This window comes from Oncorhynchus mykiss, chromosome 6 (genome assembly GCF_057628025.1).
Source record: "Oncorhynchus mykiss isolate SJ-2025 chromosome 6, ASM5762802v1, whole genome shotgun sequence".
Taxonomy (NCBI): Eukaryota; Metazoa; Chordata; class Actinopteri; order Salmoniformes; family Salmonidae; genus Oncorhynchus; species Oncorhynchus mykiss.
In genome coordinates this window covers 952477-976650 of record NC_143027.1, presented here as the reverse complement: position 1 = coordinate 976650, position 24174 = coordinate 952477, and the positions used below count along the sequence as shown (strand labels likewise).

General features: G+C 43.5%; 1 protein-coding gene across 1 annotated transcript in view; it reads right to left on the bottom strand.

The window, feature by feature from the left end:
* fbp2 (fructose-bisphosphatase 2) overlaps positions 1–16951 on the bottom strand; it is a 28301-nt gene extending 11350 nt beyond the window's left edge. The window contains exons 1-5 of the mRNA XM_036979182.2: positions 16577–16951; positions 9395–9557; positions 6640–6732; positions 5292–5300; positions 843–983 (exon numbers count right to left, since the gene is read on the bottom strand). Of these exons, the coding sequence (XP_036835077.1) occupies positions 843–983; positions 5292–5300; positions 6640–6732; positions 9395–9557; positions 16577–16752 (582 nt within the window). The 5' untranslated portion in view covers positions 16753–16951. The remainder of the gene's footprint in view (positions 1–842; positions 984–5291; positions 5301–6639; positions 6733–9394; positions 9558–16576) is intronic.
* Positions 16952–24174: the final 7223 nt, after the last annotated feature.

The following is a 24174-nucleotide window of genomic DNA, read 5'->3' as shown; positions in this document are numbered from 1 at the left end:
TAGGGTTAGGGTTAGTTAACAACACAGTTAGTTAAGGACATTCACTTGTTATTTTACCGACACTGGCCTCCGTCTCTGTCCTCTGTCTCTGTCCACTGGCCTCCGTCTCTGTCCTCTGTCCTCTGTCCTCTGTCCACTGGCCTCTGTCTCTGTCCTCTGTCCTCTGTCCACTGTCCTCTGTCCTCTGTCTCTGTCCACTGTCCTCTGTCCACTGTCCACTGTCCACTGTCCACTGTCCTCTGTCCTCTGTCCACTGTCCTCTGTCCCTGTCCTCTGTCCTCTGTCCCCTGTTCACTGTCCACTGTCCTCTGTCCTCTGTCCCCTGTTCACTGTCCACTGTCCACTGTCCACTGTCCTCTGTCCACTGGCCTCTGTCCTCTGTCCTCTGCCCTCTGGCCTCTGTCTCTGTCCTTGTCCTCTGTATGTCTTTTTACATTGTTTCTCTTCTGTCTCTGACCACTGTCCTCTGTCCTCTGTCAATGTCCCTGTCCACTGTCCTCTGGCCTCTGTCTCTGTCCCTGTCCTCTGTCCACTCTCCCTGTCCACTGTCCTCTGTCCTCTGCCCTCTGTCTCTGTCCCTGTCCTCTGTATGTATTTTTACATTGTTTCTCTTCTGTCTCTGACCTCTGTCTGTCTCTGTCCTCTGTCTCTGTCCTCTTTCTTCTGTCTCTGACCTCTGTCTCTGTCCTTGCCCCCTGCCTCGGTCTCTGTTCTCTGTCCTCTATATCTGTCCTCGAGTCTGAGTAAACACTGTTGCTCAGTGTGGGTGGTGGATTAGCCTGCGCTAAGGAAACTCCTGTGAATTAACTTTGAATATGGGGCTATTACTTCCACAAACTCACAGGGTCCAGCATAAAGAAGTTGAGGCCCTGTCCGGTGGAGAGGGCAACCAAGGTGGCACTACCATAGAGTGCGTATCCCGCGGCAACAATCTTGCTGCCAGGCTGCAGCGCATCCTTCTCTGTGGCGTCGTTAGTTGATGTCTGACAAAAATAGACATTGTATCATATTAGTGGATATTCACACTACTCTCAGGGCAAGTCTGCCGGTTTTGACGATTACTGACTTTTAGTAGCAGGTTAGGAGAATTAGGTTAATGTTAGGAGAAACTTCTTTAGGATTGGTGGGTCCCCTGCGGGATGGTTAAGCTAACGTAGGCTAATGCATGAGGTTGTAAGTAACAAGAACATTTCCCAGGACATAGACATATCTGATATTGGCAGAAAGCTTACATTCTTGTTAATCTAACTGCACTGTCCAATTTACAGTAGCTATTACAGTGGAAGAATACCATGCTATTGTTTGAGGAGAGTGCACAGTTTTGAACTTTGAAAAGTTATTAATAAACAAATTAGGCACATTTGGGCAGTCTTGATACAACATTTTGAACATAAATGCAATGGTTCATTGGATCAGTCTAAAACTTTGCACATGCACTGCTGCCATCTTGTGGCCAAAATCTAAATTGCACCTGGGCTGGAATAATACATTATGGCCTTTCTCTTGCATTTTAAAGATAAAGGTACAAAAAAACAGTTGTTTTTTTCTTTGTAATGTCTTTTACCAGATCTAATGTGTTATATTCTACATTTCCACAAACTTCAAAGAGTTTCCTTTCAAATGGTACCAAGAATATGCATATCCCTGCTTCAGGGCAGTTAGATTTGGGGTATGTCAATGAAATAAAGGGTCCGATCATTAAGTTACGAGAATTTACTTGTCAGATTAGGAGAATTAGGTTAAGTTTAGGAGAATTAGGTTAAGTTTAGGAGAATTAACATGCCAGGTTAGGACAATTAGGTTAAGGTTAGGAGAATTAACGTGGCAGGTTAGGAGAATTAGGTTAAGTTTAGGAGAATTAACATGCCAGGTTAGGAGAATTAGGTTAAGGTTAGGAGAATTAACGTGGCAGGTTAGGACAATTAGGTTAAGGTTAGGAGAATTAACGTGGCAGGTTAGGAGAATTAGGTTAAGGTTAGGAGAATTAACGTGGCAGGTTAGGAGAATTAGGATAAGGTTAGGAGAATTAACGTGGCAGGTTAGGAGAATTAGGTTAAGTTTAGGAGAATTAACATGCCAGGTTAGGAGAATTAGGTTAAGGTTAGGAGAATTAACGTGGCAGGTTAGGAGAATTAGGTTAAGTTTAGGAGAATTAACATGCCAGGTTAGGAGAATTAGGTTAAGGTTAGGAGAATTAACGTGGCAGGTTAGGAGAATTAGGTTAAGTTTAGGAGAATTAACATGCCAGGTTAGGAGAATTAGGTTAAGGTTAGGAGAATTAACGTGGCAGGTTAGGAGAATTAGGTTAAGTTTAGGAGAATTAACATGCCAGGTTAGGAGAATTAGGTTAAGGTTAGGAGAATTAACGTGGCAGGTTCGGACAATTAGGTTAAGGTTAGGAGAATTAACGTGGCAGGTTAGGAGAATTAGGTTAAGTTTAGGAGAATTAACATGCCAGGTTAGGAGAATTAGGTTAAGGTTAGGAGAATTAACGTGGCAGGTTAGGAGAATTAGGTTAAGTTTAGGAGAATTAACATGCCAGGTTAGGAGAATTAGGTTAAGGTTAGGAGAATTAACGTGGCAGGTTAGGAGAATTAGGTTAAGTTTAGGAGAATTAACATGCCAGGTTAGGAGAATTAGGTTAAGGTTAGGAGAATTAACGTGGCAGGTTAGGAGAATTAGGTTAAGTTTAGGAGAATTAACATGCCAGGTTAGGAGAATTAGGTTAAGGTTAGGAGAATTAACTTGGCAGGTTAGGACAATTAGGTTAAGGTTAGGAGAATTAATGTGGTACGTTAGGAAAATTAGGTTACGGTTAGGAGAATTAGGTAGGAAAACAGTTAGGGTTAGCTAAAATTGTTCCTGAAACGACTCGAACATATCTAGCTACAATCAGACCTGCCCAGAGCAGTCTAAATTTTCATGATTGTGATTCTGCCAAGTAGACATGAATTAGAACATAAGCTACACACGGGCTGTGTCCACTGGCTAGACCTATACACACTGGATATAACATGGGCCATCTGGATATTCCCCCTAAAAGAGCTATACACACTGGATATAACATAGGTCATCTGGATATGCCCCCTGATAGACCTATACACACTGGATATAACATGGGTCATCTGGATATTCCTCCCTGATAGACCTATACACAATGGATATAACATGGGTCATCTGGATATTCCTCCCTGATAGACCTATACACACTGGATATAACATGGGCCATCTGGATATTCCCCCTAATAGACCTATACACACTGGATATCCCCCCTAATAGACCTATACACACTGGATAGAATATGGGCCAGCTGGATATTCCTCCCTGATAGACCTATACACACTGGATATCCCCCTAATAGACCTATACACACTGGATATAACATGGGTCATCTGGATATGCCCCCTAATAGACCAATACACACTGGATAAAACATGCTAACATGCTAACATGGGCCATCTGGATATTCCCCCTAATAGACCTATACACACTGGATATAACATGCTAACATGCTAACATGGGCCATCTGGATATTCCCCCTAATAGACCTATACACACTGGATATAACATGCTAACATGGGCCATCTGGATATTCCCCCTAATAGACCTATACACACTGGATATAACATGCTAACATGCTAACATGGGCCATCTGGATATTCCCCCTAATAGACCTATACACACTGGATATAACATGCTAACATGCTAACATGGGCCATCTGGATATTCCCCCTAATAGACCTATACACACTGGATATAACATGCTAACATGGGCCATCTGGATATTCCCCCTAATAGACCTATACACACTGGATATAACATGGGTCATCTGGATATGCCCCCTAATAGACCTATACACACTGGATATAACATGCTAACATGCTAACATGGGCCATCTGGATATTCCCCCTAATAGAGCTATACACACTGGATATAACATGCTAACATGCTAACATGGGCCATCTGGATATTCCCCCTAATAGAGCTATACACACTAGATATAACATGCTAACTTGAGTCAGTGAAATAAAATCTGATACTATGATACAAAGAATCATGTTGTTCGTGTCTAATGTCTAATGTCTGTTTTACCTGTCTTGTGCTTGACACCCCCCACCAGGTGTCTTCACCCCCCACCAGGTGTCTCCCATTTGTCCCCATTATCTCCTGTGTATTAATACCTACGTTTTCTGTTTGTCTGTTCCAAGTTTGTCTTGTCATGTCCTACCAGCGTGTTCCTGTATTTTTGTTTTTCCTAGTCTTCCCAGTTCTGACCTTTCTGCCTGTCCTGATCCTGCCTGCTGTCCTGATCCTGCCTGCTGTCCTGATCCTGCCTGCTGTCCTGATCCTGCCTGCTGTCCTGATCCTGCCTGCTGTCCTGTACCTGCCTGCTGTCCTGATCCTGCCTGCTGTCCTGATCCTGCCTGCTGTCCTGATCCTGCCTGCTGTCCTGATCCTGCCTGCTGTCCTGTACCTGCCTGACTCTGATTTGGATCTCAACTCTTTGCCTGCCTTGACTTACCTTTTGCCTGTCCCTTGTACTATAATAAACTCTGAGACTTGTACAATCCACCTCCTGTGTCTGGATCTGTGTCTTAGCCTGAGTCCTGATACGTCTAAAGAATGTGTCAATCCTAACGACTAATGTCTAAAGAATGTGTCAATCCTAACGACTAATGTCTAAAGAATGTGTCAATCCTAATGACTAATGTCTAAAGAATGTGTCAATCCTAACGACTAATGTCTAAAGAATGTGTCAATCCTAACGACTAATGTCTAAAGAATGTGTCAATCCTAACAACTAATGTCTAAAGAATGTGTAAATTCCAATGACTAATGTCTAAAGAATGTGTCAATCCTAACGACTAATGTCTAAAGAATGTGTCAATCCTAATGACTAATGTCTAAAGAATGTGTCACTCCTAATGACTAATGTCTAAAGAATGTGTCAATCCTAACGACTAATGTCTAAAGAATGTGTCAATCCTAACGACTAATGTCTAAAGAATGTGTAAATTCTAACGACTAATGTCTAAAGAATGTGTCCATGCTAGTGTCTAATGTCTAAAGAATGTGTCAATCCTAACGACTAATGTCTAAAGAATGTGTCAATCCTAACGACTAATGTCTAAATAATGTGTCAATCCTAATGACTAATGTCTAAAGAATGTGTCCATGCTAGTGTCTAATGTCTAAGGAATGTGTCAATCCTAGCTTTAACAGTTCCATAATATAATTCCATAGCTTAGCTGGTGTATTTGATCAGGCTGGCGATCAGTGGGGCAGTTACCTCGTCAATCTGGAGAGGCACATGGAGAGAGACACAAGGAGACACACGTCAGAGAACAGACACAGACAGAGTGCATATGAACAACAGATTTACCCATACTAAATTGCCACTCAGCATGTATTGAATGTCACAAATACACTACACTTCTGTTAGGCATATCTGTTTCTACACTTCTGCCACTCGGCGTACACATCACGGACAAACTGAAATGGTCCACCCCACACAGACTGTGTGGTGAAGAAGGCACAACAGCGCCAGGAGGCTGAAGAAATTTGGCTTGTCACCTAAAACTCTCACAAACTTCTATAGATGCACAATTGAGAGCATCCTGTTGGGCTGTATCACAGCCTGGTACAGCAACTGCACCGCCCACAACCACAAGGCTCTCCAGAGGGTGGTGTGGTCTGCACAACGCATCACCGGAGGAAAACTACCTGCCCTCCAGGACACCTACAGCACCCGATGTCACAGGAAGGCCAAAAAGATCATCAAGGACATCAACCACCCGATCCGCTGCCTGTTCACCTCACTACCATTCAGAAGGCGAGGTCAGTACAGGTGCATCAAAGCTGGGCCCGAGAGACTGAAACGTAGCTTCTATCTCAAGGCCATCAGACTGTTAAACATCCATCACTAGCACAGAGAAGCTGCTGCCTACATACATACTTGAAATCATTGGCCACTTTAAATGGAACACTAGTCACTTTATTAACGGCACTTTAATAATGATGTTTACATATCTTTCACTATTCATCCCAGATGTATATACTGTATTTTATACCATCTATTGCATATTGTCTATGCTGCTAGGTCAGGGCCCATCCAAATATTTATATGTACATATTTGTATTCCATCTCTTTAGATTGTGTTTTATTATACCTTTATTTCAACAAGGAACACAGACTGAGACCAAGGTCTCTTTTACAGCTGTGCCCTACGTATACATGTTTACACATACAGTTTAGGTACAATGATTAAAAAACTAAATAAGACAAACAAAATGATCACAGATAACAAAAAAATACACATATACCTAACAGAAGTGTAGAAACAGATATACCTGACAGAAGCGTATTAGGTAGTTGTTGTGGAATTGTTAGATTACTTATTAGATATTGCTGCACTGTCGGAACTACAAGCACCAACATTTCGCTATACTCACAATAACATCTGCTAACCATGTGTATGTGACCTATACCATTTGATTTGATTTGATCTGTTTCTACACTTCTGTCAGGTATATCTGTTTCTTAAAAAGTATTTCCATACTGTATAGTTGAACACACAAATGTCTAAAAGGTATTTAATGTGTTGACATGCTGTGTACTGTACTACAGACTTACTCACCCTTTTGTAGATTGCGAAGATGGTGCCGATGGAAGCTAAGCAGTCGATGTTAGAGGAGCCATCCAAAGGATCAAAACACACCACGTATTTACCCTGGAGGAGAGACCAGAGAGTCAAAACACACCACGTATTTACCCTGGAGGAGAGACCAGAGAGTCAAAACACACCACGTATTTACCCTGGAGGAGAGACAAGGGGAGTCAAAACACACCACGTATTTACCCTGGAGGAGAGACAAGGGGCATCAAAACACACCACGTATTTACCGTGGAGGAGAGACAAGGGGAGTCAAAACACACCACGTATTTACCCTGGAGGAGAGACCAGGGGAGTCAAAACACACCACGTATTTACCCTGGAGGAGGGACCAGAGGGTCAAAACACACCACGTATTTACCCTGGAGGAGAGACAAGGGGCGTCAAAACACACCACGTATATATCCTGGAGGAGAGACCAGGGGTCTAAACACACCACGTATTTACCCTGGAGGAGAGACAAGGGGAGTCAAAACACACCACGTATTTACCCTGGAGGAGAGACAAGGGGAGTCAAAACACACCACGTATTTACCCTGGAGGAGAGACAAGGGGAGTCAAAACACACCACGTATTTACCCTGGAGGAGAGACCAGGGGAGTCAAAACACACCACGTATTTACCCTGGAGGAGAGACCAGGGGAGTCAAAACACACCACGTATATATCCTGGAGGAGAGACCAGAGGGGTCAACTGAGGGTAGAGGTAGGGGGACATGTATATTGCTACACTAATATTACATGACTTCCCACCAGGGTCATTAAATTACATGACTTCCATCTGGGTCATTAAATGACATGACTTCCCACCAGGGTCATTCAATTACATGACTTCCATCTGGGTCATTAAATGACATGACTTCCCACCAGGGTCATTAAATGACATGACTTCCATCTGGGTCATTAAATGACATGACTTCCATCTGGGTCATTAAATGACATGACTTCCATCTGGGTCATTAAATGACATGACTTCCATCTGGGTCATTAAAAGACAAGACTTCCATCAGGGTTATTAAATTACATGACTTCCATCTGGGTCATTAAAAGACATGACTTCCATCAGGGTTATTAAATTACATGACTTCCATCTGGGTCATTAAATTACATGACTTCCATCTGGGTCATTAAATGACATGACTTCCATCTGGGTCATTAAAAGACATGACTTCCATCTGGGTCATTAAATGACATGACTTCCCACCAGGGTCATTAAATTACATAACTTCCATTAGGGTCATTAAAAGACATGACTTCCATCAGGGTTATTAAATTACATGACTTCCATCTGGGTCATTAAAAGACATGACTTCCATCAGGGTTATTCAATTACATGACTTCCATCTGGGTCATTAAAAGACATGACTTCCATCTGGGTCATTAAATGACATGACTTCCATCTGGGTCATTAAAAGACATGACTTCCATCAGGGTTATTAAATTACATGACTTCCCATCAGGGTCATTAAATTACATAACTTCCATCTGGGTCATTAAAAGACATGACTTCCATCTGGGTCATTAAATGACATGACTTCCATCTGGGTCATTAAAAGACATGACTTCCATCTGGGTCATTAAATGACATGACTTCCATCTGGGTCATTAAAAGACATGACTTCCCATCAGGGTTATTAAATTACATGACTTCCATCAGGGTTATTAAATGACATGACTTCCCATCAGGGTTATTCAATTACATGACTTCCATCAGGGTTATTAAATTACATGACTTCCCATCAGGGTCATTAAATTACATAACTTCCATCTGGGTCATTAAAAGACATGACTTCCATCAGGGTTATTAAATTACATGACTTCCATCTGGGTCATTAAAAGACATGACTTCCATCAGGGTTATTAAATTACATGACTTCCCATCAGGGTCATTAAATTACATAACTTCCATCTGGGTCATTAAAAGACATGACTTCCATCAGGGTTATTAAATTACATGACTTCCATCTGGGTCATTAAAAGACATGACTTCCATCAGGGTTATTCAATTACATGACTTCCATCTGGGTCATTAAATGACATGACTTCCATCAGGGTTATTCAATTACATGACTTCCATCTGGGTCATTAAATGACATGACTTCCATCAGGGTTATTCAATTACATAACTTCCATCTGGGTCATTAAAAGACATGACTTCCATCAGGGTTATTAAATTACATGACTTCCATCAGGGTTATTAAATTACATGACTTCCATCTGGGTCATTAAAAGACATGACTTCCATCAGGGTTATTCAATTACATGACTTCCATCTGGGTCATTAAAAGACATGACTTCCATCAGGGTTATTCAATTACATGACTTCCATCTGGGTCATTAAAAGACATGACTTCCATCAGGGTTATTCAATTACATGACTTCCATCTGGGTCATTAAATTACATAACTTCCATCTGGGTCATTAAAAGACATGACTTCCCACCAGGGTAATTAAATGCGTGTTCGAAGGCTGTTAGGGACTGTACTGTATGCTTATAGCACATTTTTATGTCTCTTTCTCAATTTGTCTTTCTGTGACTCCTCAAATCCCATCTTTTTGCCTCCTCGTCACCCGTATTGGAGGAGAAGGTCCAAGGAACCTCAATGGCCTTTAGAAGAGGCAAGGAGAGTGAATGTGAGGAATCGATGAAAGATTAACTGAGAAAGAGAATAGTCTCCCAAACTTTTATCTAAACAATTAGAGAGAAGATGAAAAGATACCCTCTTTTCCTTGGGTGTGATGATGGCATGTTCGTTCTCCTCTGACACCATGCAGCAGGTTCCATATGAAGACCTCAGCATATTAATGACCAGGTCATTAGAGAGGATGTCCAGCTTCTTCTGGTCATCACCCGTCGTGTTCACTGTCCCTGCAATGCCCTGGCTGGAACACACACACGCACACACACACACGCACACGCACGCACACACACACCCTTGTTACCACGTCTCCTGCCACCTTCACTGTACTGTGAGAAGTCTACCTGCTGGAGCAGATGCCTTCTGTGTCTGTGGGTTTCCTTGCAGAGCGACATGCAACATTAGCTGTCAGTCAGTCAAAGATGCTGTGGTTTAAATCCATTAAGGAGTTGTTATAAACAATGTTACAGACAGACTCTCCAGTACAGGATAAGGTGTAACAGACAATGTTACAGACAGACTCTCCAGTACAGGATAAGGTGTAACAGACAATGTTACAGACAGACTCTCCAGTACAGGATAAGGTGTAACAGACAATGTTACAGACAGACTCTCCAGTACTAGGATAAGGTGTAACAGATAATGTTACAGACAGACTCTCCAGTACAGGATAAGGTGTAACAGACAATGTTACAGACAGACTCTCCAGTACAGGATAAGGTGTAACAGACAATGTTACAGACAGACTCTCCAGTACAGGATAAGGTGTAACCCACTGTTCCTAGGCCGTCATTGAAAATAAGAATTTGTTCTTAACAAATGTTGGACTTGCCCTGCCTGTTTGTTTGTAAATATCCTTTGCTATTTATTTTTAGATGTTTAGATGTTTTATGTTTTATGACTGCTGCAAGATGAATTGCCTCTTTGAGGACATTAAAGTTTTCGAAATCTGAATCTCTCTCTCTCCCCCTCCCTTCCCCTCCCTCCCCCTCCCTCCCCCTCTCTCCCCCTCCCTCCCCCTCCCTCCCCCTCCCTCCTTCCACCACTAAGGAATTATAATGGTCCACACACGGATTTCATGTTGCATTCGCCACATGAAGGCACGACAACACCTCTTCTCCCTCAGAAGGGTGAAACATTTTCTGATCTCAGATCTTCAAAAAGTTCTAGAGCTGCACCATTGAGAGCATCTTGACTGGCTGCATCACCTCTTAGTACGGCAACTGCTTCTGACCAGGCGCTACAGACGGTGGTGCGTACGGCCCATGACTATTGTAACTGGAAACGGCAGATTTTTAATGGAATATCTACATAGGCGTAAAGAGGCCCATTATCAGCAACCATCGCTGCTGTGTTCCAATGGCACGTTGTGTTAGCTAATCCAAGTTGATAATTTTAAAAGGCTAGTTGATCATTAGAAAACCCTTTTGCAATTATATTAGCACAGCTGAAAACTGTTGTCCCGATTAAAGAAGTAATAAATCTGGCCTTCTTTAGACTAGTTGAGTATCTGGAGCATCAGTATTTGTGGGTCAAAATGGACAGAAACAAAGGACTTTCTTTTGAAACTCGTCAGTCTATTCTTGTTCTGAGAAATGAAGGCTATTCCATGCGAGAAATTGCCAAGAAACTGCAGATCCCGTACAGCGCTGTGTACAACTCCCTTCACAGAACTGCGTGAACTGGATCTAACCAGAATAGAAAGAGTGGGAGAATAGAAAGAGTGCACAACTGAACAAGAGGACAAGTATATTAGAGTGTCTAGTTTGAGAACAGACGCCTCACAAGTCCTCAACTGGCAGCTTAATTAAATAGTACCCGCAAAACACCAGTCTCAACGTCAACAGTGAAGAGGCGACTCCGGGATGCTGGCCTTCTAGGCAGAGATGCAAAGAAAAAGCCATATCTCAGACTGGCCAATAAAAAGAAAAGATTAAGATGGGCAAACGAGAAAAAGCCATATCTCAGACTGGCCAATAAAAATAAAAGATTAAGATGAGCAAAAGAACACAGACACTGGACAGAGGAACTATGCCTAGAAGGCAGCATCCCGGAGTCACCTCTTCACTGTTGACGTTGAGACTGGTGTTTGAGGGTACTAGTTAATGAAGCTGCGTTTTCGGTTTGAGCTTCTAGTCATGAAATCTATGCAGCCTACTCAAACACTTGTTACAGCTACTGTTTACAGGTCTCCTGGGCTGTATACAGCATTCCTCACTGAGTTCCCTGAATTCCTATCGAACCTTGTAGTCATGGCAGATAATATAAACATTTTTGGTGACTTTTGGTGACTTTAATATTCACATGGAAAAGTGGATCTAGTTTTGTCCAACATGTCTCCAGACCGACTCACTGCCACAGTCTGGACCTAGTTTTGTCCAGTGGAATAAATATTGTGGATCTTAATGTTTTTCCTCATAATCCTGGACTGTTGGACCAACATTTTTTTATGTTTGCAATCGCAACAAATAATCTGCTCAGACCCCAACCAGGGATCATCAAAAGCCGTGCTATAAAATCGGTTAACCACCTAACAGGCTGCTTCCTGTGCTTGGCCCTCCTATGTTGAATATAATGAACGCCTCCCTACCCACCGGATACAAATTCTCAGACAACCCAAAGATTCCTAGATGCCCTTTCAGACTCCCTCCACCTACCCAAAAATCGGTTAACCACCTAACTGAGGAATTAAATGTAACCTTGCGTAATACCCTAGATGCAGGCGCACCCCTAAAACATTTGTCATAAAAACTAGCTCCCTGGTATACAGAAAAACCCAAGCCCTGAAGCAAGCTTCCAGAAAATTGGAAAGAAAATGGCTCTGCACCAAACTGCAAGTCTTCCAATTAGCTTGGAAAGACAGTAGCGTCCAGTATCGAAGAGCTCTCACTGCTGCTCCACCAAACTGGAAGTCTTCTGACTAGCTTGGAAAGACAGTACCGTATCGGAGAGCCCTTACTGCTGCTACACCAAACTGGAAGTCTTCCAATTAGCTTGGAAAGACAGTACCATGCAGTATCGAAGAGCCCTCACTGCTGCTCCTCCAAACTGGAAGTCTTCTAATTAGCTTGGAAAGACAGTACCGTCCAGTATCGAAGAGCCCTTACTGCTGCTACACCAAACTGGAAGTCTTCTGACTAGCTTGGAAAGACAGTACCGTATCAAAGAGCCCTCACTGCTGCTCCATCATTCTATTTTTCCAACTTAATTGAGGAGAATAAGAACAATCCAAAATAAATGTTTGTTGCTGTAGCAAAGCTAACTAAAAACAGCATTCCCCAAGAGAGGATGGCTTTCACAAAGATCATGATCATTAGGAAGCAAATTGCGGACTCCTCTTTAAATCTGCGTATTCCTCCAAAGCTCAGTTGTCCTGAGTCTGCACAACACTGCCAGGACCTAGGGAAACACTCAAGTGTTTTAGTACTATATCTCTTGACACATTGATGAAAATAATCATGGCCTCAAAACCTTCAAGCTGCATGCTGGACCCTATTCCAAATAAACTACGGAAAGGGCTGCCACTGTGCCTGGTCCTCCTATGTTGTACATAATAAACGTCTCTCTATCCACCGGATGTGTACCAAACTCACTAAAAGTGGCAGTAATAAAGCCTCTCTTGAAAAAGCCAAACCTTGACCCAGAAAATATAAAAACTAATCGGCCTATATCGAATCTTCCATTCCTCTCAAACATTCTTGAAAAAGCTGTTGCGCAGCAACTCATTGCCTTCCTGAAGACAAACAATGTATACGAAATGCTTCAGTCTGGTTTTAGACCCCATCATAGTACTGAGACTGCAGTCGTGAAGGTGGTAAATTACCTTTTAATGGCATCAGACCGAGGCTCTGCATCTGTCATTGTGCTCCTATACCTTAATGCTGCTTTTGATATCAGTTTGTCTCTGTGGATGGTTTGTCCTCTGACAAATCAACTGTAAATGTCGGTGTTCCTCAAGGTTCCGTTTTAGGACCTCTATTGTTTTCATTATATATTTGACCTCTTGTTGATGTCATTTGGAAACATAATGTTAACTTTCACTGCTATGCGGATGATACACAGCTGTACATTTCAATGAAACATGGTGAAGCCCTAAAATTGCCCTCCCTGGAAGCCTGTGTTTCAGACACAAGGAAAATGTGTTACGTTTAAACTCGAACAAAACAGAGATGCTAGTTCTACGTCCCAAGAAACAATAAGATCTAAACAAGTTCTTAACACGGCTGCTAGGATCTTGACTAGAACCAAAAATCTTGACTAGAACTGTGCTTTGGCAAAGTGGGTGGGGTTATATCCTGCCTGGTTGACCCTGTCCGGGGGTATCGTCGGACGGGGCCACAGTGCCTCCAGTCCCCTCCTGTCTCAGTCTCCAGTATTTATGCTGCAGTAGTTTATGTGTCGGGGGGGCTAGGGTCAGTCTGTTATATCTGGAGTATTTCTCTTGTCTTATCCGGTGTCCTGTGTGAATTTAAGTATGCTCCCTCTATCTCTTTCTCTCTCTCTTTCTCTCTTTTCTCTCTTCTCTCGGAGGACCTGAGCCCTAGGACCATGCCTCAGGACTACCTGACATGATGACTCCTTGTTGTCCCCAGTCTACCTGGTCGTGCTGCTGCTCCAGTTTCAACTGTTTTGCCTGCGGCTATGGAACCCTGACCTGTTCACCGGACGTGCTACCTTGTCCCATACCTGCTGTTTTCGACTCTCTCTCTACTGCGTCTGCTGTCTCTAACTCTGAATGATCGGCTATGAAAAGCCAACTGACATTTACTCCTGAGGTGTTGACCTGTTGCCCCCTCTACAACCACTGTGATTATTATTATGTTACCCTGCTGGTCATCTATGAACATCTTGGCCATGTACTTTTATTATCTCCACCTGGCACAGCCAGAAGAGGACTGGCCACCCCTCAGCCCCTGGTTCCTCTCTAGATTTCTTCCTAAGTTCCTGCCTTTCTAGGGAGTTTTTCCTAGCCACCAGGCTTCTACATCTGCATTGCTTGCGTTTCTGAATAGCACTTTGTGACATCGGCTGATGCAAAAAGGGCTTTAAAAATGCTATCTCCTGCTGAATACAACATCCTGTACTGTCCCAGAGAACAGCTATCTCCTGCTGAATACAACATCCTGTACTGTCCCAGAGAACAGCTATCTCCTGCTGAATACAACATCCTGTACTGTCCCAGAGAACAGCTATCTCCTGCTGAATACAACATCCTGTACTGTCCCAGAGAACAGCTATCTCCTGCTGAATACAACATCCTGTACTGTCCCAGAGAACAGCTATCTCTTGCTGGAGCATACAGTACATTCAGCCTTAAATATCACAGGTCATGGCAGAAGCATGTGTCCCCATGCATTCAACTCACCACACCCATTTCATTCACATGCTGCTGCCTGTAGGTTACTCTCAAACAGTAGTTAGCTAACTGACTTTAACATCCTGTTGCTCTGATTCAACTGAGAGGGGAGTACCGTAGAAACATGTCACACTGCAGAGGGGAACGTCCTTAATTAACACTATATACTGTCTCTATCACAAACACTGTCTGTCTCTCAATCTCTTCTGCCATCCATGTTGCATGAATGAATTGAAAATGGTTCATAACTTTCAATCAGGACTTTCCAATAACTTTTGAATTATGTTTCAAAGGTACAGGTGGAGGTGCAGAGAGACAGTGTAGTACTTACAGGTGGAGGTGCAGAGAGACAGTGTAGTACTTACAGGTGGAGGTGCAGAGAGACAGTGTAGTACTTACAGGTGGAGGTGCAGAGAGACAGTGTAGTACTTACAGGTGGAGGTTCAGAGAGACAGTGTAGTACTTACAGGTGGAGGTTCAGAGAGACAGTGTAGTACTTACAGGTGGAGGTGCAGAGAGACAGTGTAGTACTTACAGGTGGAGGTTCAGAGAGACAGTGTAGTACTTACAGGTGGAGGTGCAGAGAGACAGTGTAGTACTTACAGGTGGAGGTGCAGAGAGACAGTGTAGTACTTACAGGTGGAGGTGCAGAGAGACAGTGTAGTAATTACAGGTGGAGGTTCAGAGAGACAGTGTAGTACTTACAGGTGGAGGTGCAGAGAGACAGTGTAGTACTTACAGGTGGAGGTGCAGAGAGACAGTGTAGTACTTACAGGTGGAGGTGCAGAGAGACAGTGTAGTAATTACAGGTAGGTATGGAGGTGCAGAGAGACAGTGTAGTACTTACAGGTAGAGGTGCACAGAGACAGTGCAGTACTTACAGGTGGAGGTGCAGAGAGACAGTGTAGTACTTACAGGTGGAGGTGCAGAGAGACAGTGTAGTACTTACAGGTGGAGGTTCAGAGAGACAGTGTAGTACTTACCGGTGGAGGTGCAGAGAGACAGTGTAGTACTTACAGGTGGAGGTGCAGAGAGACAGTGTAGTACTTACAGGTGTAGGTGCAGAGAGACAGTGTAGTACTTACAGGTGGAGGTGCAGAGAGACAGTGTAGTACTTACAGGTGGAGGTGCAGAGAGACAGTGTAGTACTTACAGGTGGAGGTGCAGAGAGCCAGTGTAGTACTTACAGGTGGAGGTGCAGAGAGACAGTGTAGTAATTACAGGTGGAGGTGCAGAGAGACAGTGTAGTACTTACAGGTGGAGGTGCAGAGAGACAGTGTAGTACTTACAGGTGGAGGTGCAGAGAGACAGTGTAGTACTTACAGGTGGAGGTGCAGAGAGACAGTGTAGTACTTACAGGTGTGCTGTAGTCAGAGAGACAGTGTAGTACTTACAGGTGGAGGTGCAGAGAGCCAGTGTAGTACTTACAGGTGGAGGTGCAGAGAGCCAGTGTAGTACTTACAGGTGGAGGTGCAGAGAGACAGTGTAGTACTTACAGGTGGAGGTGCAGAGAGACAGTGTAGTACTTACAGGTGGAGGTGCAGAGAGACAGTGTAGTACTTACAGGTGGAGGTGCAGAGAGACAGTGTAGTACTTACAGGTGGAGGTGCAGAGAGACAGTGTAGTACTTACAGGTGGAGGTGCAGAGAGACAGTGTAGTACTTACAGGTGGAGGTGCAGAGAGACAGTGTAGTACTTACAGGTGAAGGTGCAGAGAGACAGTGTAGTACTTACAGATGGAGGTGCAGAGAGACAGTGTAGTACTTACAGGTGGAGGTGCAGAGAGACAGTGTAGTACTTACCGGTGGAGGTGCAGAGAGACAGTGTAGTACTTACAGGTGGAGGTGCAGAGAGACAGTGTAGTACTGACAGGTGTGCTGTAGTCAGGGAGACAGTGTAGTACTTACAGGTGTGCGAGTCCGGCCTTACGCACGGCGCAGGAGATGGCTTTGATGGATGTCAGCAGACTGTTAATCAGCTGGGTCAGCTCTCCTGTTGACCCCTTGACCTGGCGCCCCGTCTCCATCACAAACCGAGTTAGGGTCCACACGTCCGTGTCGATCTTAGAGCTATTATCCGACATGTTGTAGTCGTGTTGGGGTTCTACCTCGTTGGGTCCGGGTTAGGCTGATACTCCTGGGTAGGGAAGCACGACTGTGTCTGTGAGAGGTGTATGAGTGAGTGAGAGGGTCAGGCTGTGTGTGTGTGAGAGAGAGGGAGAGAGCAGCTGTTAACAGAGAAGGTCAACCTCATTCCAGCAGCATGGCTGAACGCCGAGGTTATATTTGTGATGGCAGTACAGGGGGAGAGTAGAGAAGGGTATAGAGTGGAAGCAAACCTTTGGTCACAGACAGACGGATATGTACCGTGGGGAGAACAAGTATTTGATACACTGCTGATTTTGCAGGTTTTCCTACTTACAAAGCATGTAGAAGTCTGTAATTGTTTTTCATAGATACACTTCAACTGTGAGAGACGGAATCTAAAACAAAAATCCAGAAAATCACACTGCATTATTTTTAAGTAATTCATTTGCATTTTATTATTTTGTGTGTGTCTGGACTTTCAAAGACAGAAGTTCAATGCTAGAAGGATGCAGTAAGACATGTCCATACTAGAAGGATGCAGTAAGACATGTCCATACTAGAAGGATGCAGTAAGACATGTCCATACTAGAAGGATGCAGTAAGACATGTCCATACTAGAAGGATGCAGTAAGACATGTCCATGCTAGAAGGATGCAGTAAGACATGTCCATGCTAGAAGGATGCAGTAAGACATGTCCATACTAGAAGGATGCAGTAAGACATGTCCATACTAGAAGGATGCAGTAAGACATGTCCATACTAGAAGGATGCAGTAAGACATGTCCATACTAGAAGGATGCAGTAAGACATGTCCATACTAGAAGGATGCAGTAAGACATGTCCATACTAGAAGGATGCAGTAAGACATGTCCATACTAGAAGGATGCAGTAAGACATGTCCATACTAGAAGGATGCAGTAAGACATGTCCATACTAGAAGGATGCAGTAAGACATGTCCATACTAGAAGGATGCAGTAAGACATGTCCATACTAGAAGGATGCAGTAAGACATGCCCATACTAGAAGGATGCAGTAAGACATGTCCATACTAGAAGGATGCAGTAAGACATGTCCATACTAGAAGGATGCAGTAAGACATGTCCATACTAGAAGGATGCAGTAAGACATGTCCATGCTTGAAGGATGCAGTAAGACATGTCCATGCTAGAAGGATGCAGTAAGACATGTCCATACTAGAAGGATGCAGTAAGACATGTCCATGCTAGAAGGATGCAGTAAGACATGTCCATGCTAGAAGGATGCAATAAGACATGTCCATACTAGAAGGATGCAGTAAGACATGTCCATACTAGAAGGATGCAGTAAGACATGTCAATGCTAGAAGGATGCAGTAAGACATGTCCATACTAGAAGGATGCAGTAAGACATGTCCATGCTAGAAGGACTAGAAAGACTCATAATAGATAGTAGTGAGTAGACCCATCATAGATACTAGTGAGTAGACTAATCATAGATTCTAGAGTAGACTCATCATAGATACTAGTGAGTAGACTCATCATAGAGACTAGTGAGTAGACTCACCATAGATACTAGTGAATAGATTCTAGAGTAGATTCATCATAGATAGTGAGTAGACTCATCATAGATACTAGTGGGTAGACTCATCATAGATAGTGAGTAGACTCATCATAGATACTAGTGGGTAGACTCATCATAGATAGTGGGTAGACTCATCATAGATACTAGTGGGTAGACTCATCATAGATACTAGTGAGTAGACTCATCATAGATACTAGAGTAGACTCACCATAGATTCTAGTGGGCAGACTCACCATAGATACTAGTGAATAGACTCATCATAGATTCTAGAGTAGACTCATCATAGATAGTGAGTAGACTCATCATAGATAGTGAGTAGACTCATCATAGATAGTGAGAAGACTCATCATAGATAGTGAGTAGGCTCATCATAGATACTAGTGAGTAGACACATCATAGTAGTGAGTAGACTCATCATAGATACTAGTGAGTAGACTCATCATAGATAGTAAGTAGATTCATCATAGATACTAGTGAGTAGACACACCATAGATACTAGTGGGTAGAATCATCATAGATAGATAGTGAGTAGACTCATCATAGATAGTGAGTAGACGGATCATAGATAGTGAGTAGAGTCATCATAGATACCAGTGAGCAGACTCATCATATATACTAGTGAGTAGACTCATCATAGATACTAGTGAGTAGACTCATCATAGATAGTGAGTAGACTCATCATAGACACTAGTGAGTAGACTCATCATAGATAGTGAGTAGACTCACCATAGATACTAGTGAACAGACTCATCATAGATACAAGTGAGTAGACTCAGCATAGATACTAGTGAGTAGACTCATCATAGATAGTGAGTAGACTCATCATAGATAGTGAGTGAGTAGACTCATCATAGATATTGAGTAGTCTATTCACAGATAGTGATTAGACTCATCATGGATACTATTGATTAGACTCATCACAGAGAGATAGTGAGTAAACTCATCATAGATAGTGAGTAGACTTATCAAAGGTAGTGAGTAGACTCACCATAGATTCTAGTGAGTACACTCATCATAGATTCTAGAGTAGACTCATCATAGATACTTGTGAGTAGACTCATCATAGATACTAGTGAGTACACTCATCATAGATATTGAGTAGTCTATTCACAGATAGTGATTAGACTCATCATAGATACTATTGATTAGACTCATCATAGATAGACAGTAAGTAGACTCATCATCGATAGTGAGTAGACTCATCATAGATACTAGTGAATAGACTCATCATAGATAGTGAGTAGACTCATCATGGATAGTGAGTAGGCTCATCATAGATAGATAGTGAGTAGACTCATCGATGTGATGAGTCTAATCATTTAATCATCATCTATGACTCAGTATCTATGTGTTGTTTTACAGGGTCAGCCATAGTAGTGGTGAATTGTGTTGTTTTACAGGGTCAGCCATAGTAGTGGTGAATTGTGTTGTTTTACAGGGTCAGCCATAGTAGTGGTGAATTGTGTTGTTTTACAGGGTCAGCCATAGTAGTGGTGAATTGTGTTGTTTTACAGGGTCAGCCATAGTAGTGGTGAATTGTGTTGTTTTACAGGGTCAGCCATAGTAGTGGTGAATTGTGTTGTTTTACAGGGTCAGCCATAGTAGTGGTGAATTGTGTTGTTTTACAGGGTCAGCCATAGTAGTGGTGAATTGTGTTGTTTTACAGGGTCAGCCATAGTAGTGGTGAATTGTGTTGTTTTACAGGGTCAGCCATAGTAGTGGTGAATTGTGTTGTTTTACAGGGTCAGCCATAGTAATGGTGAATTGTGTTGTTTTACAGGGTCAGCCATAGTAGTGGTGAATTGTGTTGTTTTACAGGGTCAGCCATAGTAGTGGTGAATTGTGTTGTTTTACAGGGTCAGCCATAGTAATGGTGAATTGTGTTGTTTTACAGGGTCAGCCATAGTAGTGGTGTATTGTGTTGTTTTACAGGGTCAGCCATAGTAGTGGTGAATTGTGGTTTTTTACAGGGTCAGCCATAGTAGTGGTGAATTGTGTTGTTTTACAGGGTCAGCCATAGTAGTGGTGAATTGTGTTGTTTTACAGGGTCAGCCATAGTAGTGGTGAATTGTGTTGTTTTACAGGGTCAGCCATAGTAGTGGTGAATTGTGTTGTTTTACAGGGTCAGCCATAGTAGTGGTGAATTGTGTTGTTTTACAGGGTCAGCCATGGTAGTGCCCAGAGCCAATTAGTGTTAAGTGCTTTGCTCGAGGGCAAAGACAGATTATATTTTCAGCTCTGATATTTACAGATACCGATAGGCTACCTGCCACCTCTATGGGCCTTGGTCAAACTGTACCCACTAAATAGGGGATAGGATGCCACCTCTATGGGCCTTGGTCAAACTGTACCCACTAAATAGGGGATAGGGTGCCACCTCTATGGGCCTTGGTCAAACTGTACCCTCTAAATAGGGGATAGGATGCCACCTCTATGGGCCTTGGTCAAACTGTACCCACTAAATAGGGGATAGGGTGCCACCTCTATGGGCCTTGGTCAAACTGTACCCACTAAATAGGGGATAGGGTGCCACCTCTATGGGCCTTGGTCAAACTGTACCCACTAAATAGGGGATAGGGTGCCACCTCTATGGGCCTTGGTCAAACTGTACCCACTAAATAGGGGATAGGATGCCACCTCTATGGGCCTTTGTCAAACTGTACCCACTAAATAGTGTGCTGTTTGAGACACAGTCTAAGACCTGACATTGAGGCTCGTTCCAGACTGGTTCAGGGAAGTTCAAGTGTGACTCAAATGTCACCTGCTCTTTAGTTGACCTGCAGAGTAAAGGTCGGCTCCTCCCCCGTTGGTCTTCAGTGTACACTCCACTCTCTGGCCGCAGCTGGAGCATAATGGAAACTATTGTGATGGGTCTTTGAGTGTCTTTGAAATTAAGTCAAGTTGTGATGGGTCTTTGAGTGTCTTTGAAATTAAGTCAAGTTGGGTAAATGAGTGTGTTGAGGATATTTTTTAACTATTTTTTTTATTTCACCTTTATTTAACCAGGTAGGCTAGTTGAGAACAAGTTCTCATTTGCAACTGCGACCTGGCCAAGATAAAGCATAGCAGTGTGAACAGACAACAACACAGAGTTACACATGGAGTAAACAATTAACAAGTCAATAACACAGTAGAAAAAAAGGAGAGTCTATATGCATTGTGTGCAAAAGGCATGGTAGGCGAATAATTACAATTTTGAGGATTAACACTGGAGTGATAAATTATCAGATGGTCATGTACAGGTAGAGATATTGGTGTGCAAAAGAGCAGAAAAATAAATAAATAAAAACAGTATGGGGATGAGGTAGGTGAAAATGGGTGGGCTATTTACCGATAGACTATGTACAGCTGCAGCGATCGGTTAGCTGCTCAGATAGCAGATGTTTGAAGTTGGTGAGGGAGATAAAAGTTTTGCAATTCGTTCCAGTCACAGGCAGCAGAGAACTGGAACGAAAGGCGGCCAAATGAGGTGTTGGCTTTAGGGATGATCAGTGAGATACACCTGCTGGAGCGCGTGTTACGGGTGGGTGTTGCCATCGTGACCAGTGAACTGAGATAAGGCGGAGCTTTACCTAGCATGGACTTGTAGATGACCTGGAGCCAGTGGGTCTGGCGACGAATATGTAGCGAGGGCCAGCCGACTAGAGCATACAGGTCGCAGTGGTGGGTGGTATAAGGTGCTTTAGTGACAAAACGGATGGCACTGTGATAAACTGCATCCAGTTTGCTGAGTAGAGTGTTGGAAGCAATTTTGTAGATGACATCGCCAAAGTCGAGGATCGGTAGGATAGTCAGTTTTACTAGGGTAAGTTTGGCGGCGTGAGTGAAGGAGACTTTGATGCGGAATAGAAAGCCGACTCTAGATTTGATTTTTGATTGGAGATGTTTGATATGAGTCTGGAGAACATCCCTGGTCAGTGTAGTACTAGAACATCCCTGGTCATCCCTACTGCCTCTGATCTGGAGGAATCTATAAACAGAGAAAATCCCTGGTCGTCCCTACTGCCTCTGATCTGGAGGACTCACTAAACAGAGAACATCCCTGGTCATCCCTACTGCATCTGATATGGAGGACTCACTAAACAGAGAACATCCCTGGACATACATACTGCCTCTGATCTGGAGAACTCACTAAACAGAGAACATCTTTGGTTATCCCTACTGCCTCTGATCTGAAGTACTCACTAAACAGAGAACATCCCTGGTCATCCCTACTGTCTCTGATCTGGAGGACTCACTAAACAGAGAACATCCCTGGTCATCCCTACTGCCTCTGATCTGGAGGAATCACTAAACAGAGAACACCCCTGGTCATCCCTACTGCCACTGATCTGGAGGACTCACTAAACAGAGAACATCCCTGGTCATCCCTACTGCATCTGATCTGGAGGACTCACTAAACAGAGAACATCCCTGGTCATCCCTACTGCCTCTGATCTGGAGGACTCACTAAACAGAGAACATCCCTGGTCATCCCTACTGCCTCTGATCTGGAGGACTCACTAAACAGAGAACATCCCTCGTCATCCCTACTGCCTCTGATCTGGAGGACTCACTAAACCGAGAACATCCCTGGTCATCCCTACTGCCTCTGATCTGGTGGACTAACTAAACAGAGAACATCCCTGGTCATCCCTACTGTCTCTCATCTGGAGGACTCACTATAGAGAGAACATCCCTGGTCATCCCCACTGCCTCTGATCTGGAGGACTCACTAAACAGAGAACATCCCTGGTCATCCCTACTGCCTCTGATCTGGAGGACTCAATAAACAGAGAACATCCCTGGTCATCCCTACTGCCTCTGATCTGGATGACTCACTAAACAGAGAACATCCCTGGTCATCCCTACTGCCTCTGATCTAGAGTACTCACTAAACAGTGAACATCACTGGTAATCTCTACAGATTCTGATCTGGTGGACTCACTAAACATCCCTACTGCCTCTGATCTGGATGACTCACTAAACAGAGAACATCCTTGGTCATCCATACTGCCTCTGATCTGGAGGACTCACTAAACAGAGAACATCCCTGGTCATCCCTACTGCCTCTGATCTGGAGGACTCACTAAACAGAGAACATCCCTGGTCATCCCTACTGTCTCTGATCTGGAGGACTCACTATAGAGAGAACATCCCTGGTCATCCCAACTGCCTCTGATCTGGATGACTCACTAAACAGAGAACATCCCTGGTCATCCCTACTGCCGCTGATCTGGAGGACTCACTAAACAGAGAACATCCCTGGTCATCCCTACTGCCTCTGATCTGGTGGACTCACTAAACAGAGAACATCCCTGGTCATCCCTACTGTCTCTGATCTGGAGGACTCACTAAACAGAGAACATCCCTGGTCATCACTACTGCCTCTGATCTGGAGGACTCACTAAACAGAGAACATTCCTGGTCATCACTACTGCCTCTGATCTGGATGACTAACTAAACAGAGAACATCCCTGGTCATCCCCACTGCCTCTGATCTGGAGGACTCACTAAACAGAGAACATCCCTGGTCATCCCTACTGCCTCTGTTCTGGAGGACTCACAAAACAGAGAACAACTTTAGTTATCCCTACTGCCTCTGATCTGGAGGACTCACTAAACAGAGAACATCACTGGTCCTCCCTACTGCCTCTGATCTGGAGGACTCACTAAACAGAGAACATCGCTGGTCATCCCTACTGTCTCTGATCTGGAGAACTCACTAAACAGAGAACATCTTTGGTTATCCCTACTGCCTCTGATCTGAAGTACTCACTAAACAGAGAACATCCCTGGTCATCCCTACTGTCTCTGATCTGGAGGACTCACTAAACAGAGAACATCCCTGGTCATCCCTACTGTCTCTCATCTGGAG